This window comes from Protobothrops mucrosquamatus, unplaced genomic scaffold (assembly GCF_001527695.2).
Source record: "Protobothrops mucrosquamatus isolate PMUCROS unplaced genomic scaffold, P.Mucros_1.0 scaffold125, whole genome shotgun sequence".
Classification (NCBI taxonomy): domain Eukaryota; kingdom Metazoa; phylum Chordata; class Lepidosauria; order Squamata; family Viperidae; genus Protobothrops; species Protobothrops mucrosquamatus.
The window spans coordinates 742,509-749,680 of record NW_015386492.1 but is presented as its reverse complement, the minus strand read 5'-3'; the positions used below and the strand labels follow the sequence as shown (position 1 = coordinate 749,680).

General features: G+C 40.2%; 1 protein-coding gene across 1 annotated transcript in view; it reads left to right on the top strand.

Moving 5' to 3' along the window:
• The window catches only part of NCOA1 (nuclear receptor coactivator 1), a 98,469-nt gene that overhangs the window by 80,083 nt on the left and 11,214 nt on the right, over positions 1-7,172 (top strand). The window contains exons 14-18 of the mRNA XM_015812979.1: positions 2,016-2,067; positions 2,223-2,625; positions 3,705-3,879; positions 4,448-4,631; positions 6,154-6,240. Coding sequence (XP_015668465.1) covers positions 2,016-2,067; positions 2,223-2,625; positions 3,705-3,879; positions 4,448-4,631; positions 6,154-6,240 — 901 coding nt within the window. The remainder of the gene's footprint in view (positions 1-2,015; positions 2,068-2,222; positions 2,626-3,704; positions 3,880-4,447; positions 4,632-6,153; positions 6,241-7,172) is intronic.

Below are 7,172 nucleotides of genomic sequence, written 5' to 3'. Positions count from 1 at the left end.
TCCCTTGACTCTGCTGGCAAAGAGGGGAAGAGAACCTGTGGCTCAGTGGCTAAATCACTGCCTAGTATGTATAACTTTCCAGGTTCGAATCCCATAAAGGGTATGGCTAACTGATGAAGGCAAAAAAGCCAGAAATGGTCCATCTTAGTCTCCCAATTTAATTCTTTACTCTTTGTCAGAAAAAAGAAATTTGGATATAAAAATATTTCGCAGTTGCAACTTGAGCCTGCTCTATGCCCCTAGTTGGGGGCGGCAAGGCAAGAGATACTGTAAAAAGAGTAAAACTGCAGTATGGCAGTTGAAAATGTCAAGGTGTTCACAATCAGACCGATCTGTCTGAACTCCCTATAGATAGATAGATAGATAGATAGATAGATAGATAGATAGATAGATAGATAGATAGATAGATAGATAGATAGATGATTGATAGATAGATAGATAGATAGATAGATAGATAGATAGATAGATAGATAGATAGATAGATAGATAGATAGATAGATAGATAGGTGTCAACATCCTAGCCCAGAGTCCTTGTTAGCAAAGTTTAGGACACACTTCTGCAACTTGACAGTCCCATCCCACCTCTTGTGTTGGATTACAGGAAGTCCTTGATTTACAACAGTTCATTTGGTGACCATTCAAAGTTACATCAGCACTGGAAAAAGTGACTTATGACCATTTTTTCACACTTATGACTATTGTGGCATTCCCCATGATCATGTGATCAAAATTCAAATGCTTGGCAACTGGTTCATATTTATGACCTTGCTGTGTCCCAAAATTATGTAATCCCCTTTTGCAAAGTCAAAGGGGAAGCCAGATTCACTTAACAATTGTGTTACTAACTTAACAACTGCAGTGATTGACTTAACAACTGTGGCAAGAAAGGTCATCAAATGGGGCAAAACTCACTTAACAAATGTCTCGCTCAGCAACATAAATTTTGGGGTCAGTTGTGGTCATAGGTGGAGGACTACCTGTACTCTCTTGTCCCTAGTCAACATAGCTGTTGTGGACATAGATGGAGAGCACCTGGCTAGATCACAAACATAGATTTTCAAAACAAGCTGTATGGAGAAGAGACAGTCTTGAGAGCAATAAACTATTGGATTATAAAAGAATGAATGAGCATAGTGATAGAGACCAAAAGAGCTGTTCTTCTAGACAAGCAGAAGTAGGAACAGCTGATGCTTCTCCACTCCCTCTTTTTTTCAAGCTAACAACTGCACTAAAAATCGGAAAGCTGGAATTCTTTAGATCAGGGGTTCTTAACCTTGGGAACTTTAAGACTTGTGGACTTCAATTCCCAGAATTCCTCAGCCAGCTTTGCTGACTGAGGAATTCTGGGAGTTGAAGTCCACAAGTCTTAAAGTTGCCAAGGTTGAGAACCCCTGCTTTAGATTATAACTGGAAAAGGAGAGACCCCTCCTGGGGTCAGGGATGTCAAATGACAGACCAGAAGATCATTGTTCATATTCTTTTGTCTTTACCAGAGAAGAACTATGTTCCTTCTCCTTCAATAATGAGAGGAGTTGATTAATGGCTTGGGTCTATTATTCTTGCTATGTTTCCAGATATCATTGATTTATATTTTCTAATCTCCCTAAGGAGTTGATGAGATCTATAATATATTAAATCTCTATGGGTACATAGTTAAATGATAAAATCCCATGCTTATAACAAGCCTAATGATATAATAAAGGAGCTTTTCATAAGTGTCCTTGAGCAGAGCATAATAGCAATTGCAGTTCCCATATTCCACGTCCTGCACACAAGTATATTATCTCCATACCTGGAACCTCCATTTAACCATAGTGTTTAACGACCATTCCTATTCTGTTATGGCAAAATCCAGGTAATTAAGTGGTTTTAAACAGTGCATGAATGAGTAAGTGATTGTGAATAAGAAAAATAGCCATGGAATAATATGTATACTTCTGTTGTTTGACTCACTTAGTTGAGCTGTTTTGATGATTCTGTGCAGCAGTTTTATGCTTGTACATACAAACTAATAGGTACTACATTGCTACTATTGGTTCCCCTTTCTCTGCACTTTTGCATAAAGAGGTGTGAGAAATGGTGGAAAACAGAGTATTGAGGAATGTGAATAGTGAGAGCTTTGTGAAAGCTCCTTAACAAAAACACTTGATATGTCCAACCTTTTGAGGAGGTGGCTTTTCACCTGAATACCACCACTATTGTGTTTTCTTCTTCCTCTTCAGCCCCCTCTGAATGCACAGATGTTGGCTCAGCGTCATCGTGAACTTTACAGCCAGCAGCATCGACAGAGGCAACTCATGCAGCAGAGAGCCATGCTGATGAGACAGCAGCAAAGCTTTGGGAGCAATCTTCCTCCCTCAGCTGGGGTTCCGGTGCAGCTGACAGCTGGGCGCCTTCCCCAGGGTCCCCCACAGCAATTCCCTTTCCCCCCCAACTATGGTACGAATCCTGGAAACCCCCCTACATCCACCAGCCCTTTCTCCCAGCTGGCACCAAACCCCGAAGTGGCATTGGCCAATCGTAGCAACATGGTGAACAGGGGGATGATGGGAAGCGTCGGAGGACAGTTTGGCTCTAATATGAACCCACAGATGCAACAGAACATATTCCAGTATTCCGGATCAGGTGTGTCTCAGTCTGTATCTTTTAAGGAAAGTTTGCTCCGTTGTGACTTGCTGAATGTTGGGAAAGGTGATACTTCAGTTAGTTGACACAATTTCAGAATGTGAGGATTCGGACATGTTCAGAGGCTTCTGGGTAAACATAGAGGTGTTTTTCCAGAAAGTTAAAAATGATTTAAAAGAGAGGCATAATAGTATCTGCTTGTTCCCTGTAGTCTCTTGTGAAACACACTTAGGGTATGTGTAGTACTTGACAGTCCTGCAGAACCCATTAGATGAGAAGCGATACTGAATTCTGAAATGGAGATGTATAACTTGAAGCTACATCTAGCAATAGCACTTAGACTTATATACCACTTCACAGTGCTTTACAGCAGGGGTCTCCAACCTTGGCCACTTTATGACTTGTGGACTCCAACTCCCAGAATTCTTCAGCCAGCATGGCTGCTTTACAGCCCTCTTTAAGTGGTTTACAGAGTCAGCATATTGCCCCCAACAATCTGGGCCCTCATTTTATCAACCTCAGGAGGACAGAAGGCTGAGACAACCTTGAGCCAGTCAGGATCGAACTGCTGGCAGTGAACAGAATTAGCCTGCAATACTGCATTCTAACCACTGCGCCACCACGGCTCCTGTAGATCCCCAAATCCTTGTGTGTGATACCCATAGCCACTCCAAAACCTGCAACGTATTCCAAAACCTGCAGCATATTGTCATCTTAAATGGAACACAAGGGAGAAATATAAAATCTTATGAATTTTATTTAATTTGGCTTACATGAAAGTACATTTAATTAATTACATTTAATTAAAGCTGACAAATCTCTCAAAAGTGAAAATAGAGCTCTTTGTCTAAAAAGTTGCATACTTGTGATTTAAATGAATATCTTCACCATCTCCACCCCACTCCAGAATGCTTGCGCCTCTCAACCTCTTGTTATTGTTAATGGGTAGCTACTTGTGTTTCAAGCTTCAATTCTAATCCAACACTGATTTGAATAAATGAAGTTTACGGCATAAAATATTGTGGTTGTCATCGTCCTGTGAATTAACCCAGTTACCTTTTGTTGTTGTTTCATTTCAGGAATGGGTCAGCAAGGTGAAGCACCTTTTGCCCCATCACTCAGTCCTAGTAGTCCCTTGATGTCCCCTCAGATCCCTCCATCTCAGAGCCCCATGCTGCAGTCTGCCCCACCCACACCTGGGTATCAGTCACCTGATATGAAGACCTGGCAGCAAGGAACTATGGGGAACAACACGTAAGCCTAATTCTCAAATGCAGATGCTCGTAGTTTAACCTTTAATACCAACTTTTTTGATATCTTTTGACCAGACACCCCTGCCTGCTCAATAGTTAGACAACTTAGAATTTGCAGTGAGGATGATGAAGGTGATGAACTACCTTGATGCTCCATTCCTCAGAGTACACAGTTGACAATCCTTGAAACCTGTAATCAACTATACTTAGATCCACTTTATTATTGGTTTCCTGGTATTCCTTCAAATATTTTTAGGCTGGACTGGTCAGATTACTGTTATTAACATTTTCTAGATGGTGTCATATCATTCACAAATGATTTTCCTGTCTTCTTTTTCAAAATTATTTATTCAAGGTAGGAAAACATTTGAAATCATCATTTCAGATAGATCATAGCAAATCTGTTTTGGATGGACCGGCTAGTTTTGCTCTTCTGAACTGGTGCAGAAGGATTGAGAATAATATGTAATTTGTCTGCTGTACAATTTAACATGTTTTTGAAATTAAGCTGGTTTCGAAAGAAACCTATCCCAGTATGTAATTCCTGTTCCTCATTCTTTCAAATGCAGTGTATACGGCCAGGCTGGGCAGACTCAGCCCTCCTCAGCTCAACAGGGAATGTATAACAACATGAGCATCACAGTCTCCATGGCTGGAGGAAATGCCAGTGCCCAAAATATGAATCCAATGGCTGGGCAAATGCCAATGAACTCATTGCAGATGCCTGGCATGAACCAGCTATGTTCTGAGCAGGTCAGTGTATCCAGATGTGTCTCCTTTCCTCTCCTGTGGACTTAGCCAAAGAGTCGTCTCAAAATATTAGCCCTTAGTAAGACCACACTTGGAATGCTACATCTAGTTTTCGTCATCAATTTTAAAAAAGATGTAGAAACTCTGGAAAGAAAAAGAGCAGAAAAGAGCAACAAAGATGATTAGGGGGCTGGTGGCTAAAACATATGAAGAACGGTTGCAGGAATTGGGCTTATCTATTCTAGTGAAAAGAAGGATTAGGGATGACATGATAGCAGTGTTCAATATTTGAGAGGCTGCCACAAAGAGGAGGGGGTCAACCTATTTTCTAAAGCACCAGAATGGATGGAAACTAATCAAGAGAGAAGCAACTTAGAACTAAGGAGAAATTTCCTAACAGTGAAAACAATCAACCAGTGGAATTGCTTGCCTTCAAAAGTTGTGGATGCTCCATCACTAGAGGCTTTTAAGAAGAGACTGGACAGCCACTTGTCTGGAATGGTATAATTAGCATATACTGGTTTTTAGCCTTGGAAATCTGACCCTTGTACACTTCTACCCCTTGCTGTCTCCTATTCCTTACTGTAAAGTTTTTTGAAGTTCAAGATAGCAGATCCAGTTCTGCTGAAGAATTTAGTAGATTTCAAGATGACATGACATGACATGAATGTAAATGTTCTAAGGTTTTGCAGGTTTTGCCTCAAAGCATATCTTAAATCTAAGCTGAGGGTAAAAAAAAAAAAAAAAAGCTTAGTTTATACATTAGGAATTCAGAGTTCACATTTGAAGATTTAAGGTGCTCTTAGTCTTTGTCAAGCTTGTAAAGCAAAGGTATAATCTGCCCAGCAGATTTACTCAGGTTGTGCTTCCCTTCCATATTCCGCATATGCCTATAAACAGCAGTGAGCCATGCTTAAGTTGTTTAACCCCCACTAAGTTGTTTAACTGCCTAAAATCACTTCAAACAGTGACATGGACAGCATATAAATTTAATAATAAATAAATAGATGAGCCAAAATGCTTTTAAAGACAAAGGACTCCTGCCTTGGAAAAGAGTTGGACTTGAAGATTTCCAAGGTCCCCTCCAGCCTTCTGATTCTATTATTCTAAAGACCTCCAGGTTGTTTCCTCTCCACTATTTTGCGTATTTTGACAGTTTTTGTAAGCTGCTTAGAGTTGGCCAGTTTGATGGGGCATAAAATCACAATAATAAATACATGAGTAAGCTGAGAGCTGAGGAGCTGATGGTATTTAAAACAGGAACCATTTGGAACAAGCCTGATCAAGAAATACTGTTTTCATTGAATTATCAAGCACTGGGCTAACTTGCTTTTTCTGTCCAGATACCCCATGCAAAGCTTTTCCTCAAGCCAGGGAAGACAGATGTTTGTAGTGAATTGGTCACCTGAGATGATGCCTGCAGCTCCCTTTGATTTTGAGTTTTCATTTATCTCCTTTCTCCTGTGACAAGCTTATTAAACAATTTCTAATTTCTCATCTTGTGTCTTGTTGATGCTGTTTTCAGGTAAACGACCCAGCTCTTAGACCCACCGGACTTTATTGTAACCAACTTTCCTCCGATCTTTTGAAAACAGAAGCAGATGGAGCACAGGTCAGTAAGACATTCCTAAGGCTGAACTCTGTTAGGAAAACTTAAAATGGTTGCTTTGTACTGCATCTGAGAATATTCTCAGAGAGGCAGTAGGATTCTGGCCACAAACAACAGAGCCAATTCAGTTCCAAAAAGCTTCCCAAAGTCTGGCTAGCTTGGAATTGCATTGAAAGTGGGCATCCTTTACCCATCCTGGGATTTGCATTGTGACACACTGGCAAGCAGTTTGTTTATTTTCATTTAATGTTGAGTGAAAATTTCCAGGACAGATGATTTTTGCAAAACAAAAGCCTACTCCATAAAATTGTTCTGATTTTTCAGACAATATTCCTGTGCTAGCTCCTTTGCACTTTGTCTTGCTGTATGGTTTCGGAGCTACTCTATGTACAAAAAAAAGCATACTGATTTTATTTACAATATTTTTATGAGCCGTGGTGGCGCAGTGGTTAGAATGCAGTATTGCAGGCTAACTCTTCCCACTGCCTGGAGTTCAATCCTGACTGATTCAAGATTGACTCAGCCTTCCATCTTTCCGAGATTGGTAAAATGAGGACCCAAATTGTTGGTGGCAATATGCTGACATTGTAAACTGTTCAGAGAGTACTGTAAAGCACTATAAAGTGGTGTATAAGTCCAAGTGCTATTGCTATTTTTTGTAACCAGTGAATTTCTCTTTCCTGTTTTGCAAAATCAGACATGCCTTTTCTAAATCTCAAGGAAACAAACACAAACTCCCATGTCTTGGCTATAAATTTGACTTATGATGTGTCAGGACTCAAGAATTGTTCCCAGTAGAACACATGATACCGGAAAGCCTGTAAGTGGCAAAAGCTAAAACTGAATCTCTACTCTTGGGTCAGGCAGACCAGCAGTTCCTTTAAGGTCACTAGAATCAGTAATTCTTTTTATAAACAAACTTTATTGATTTTTTT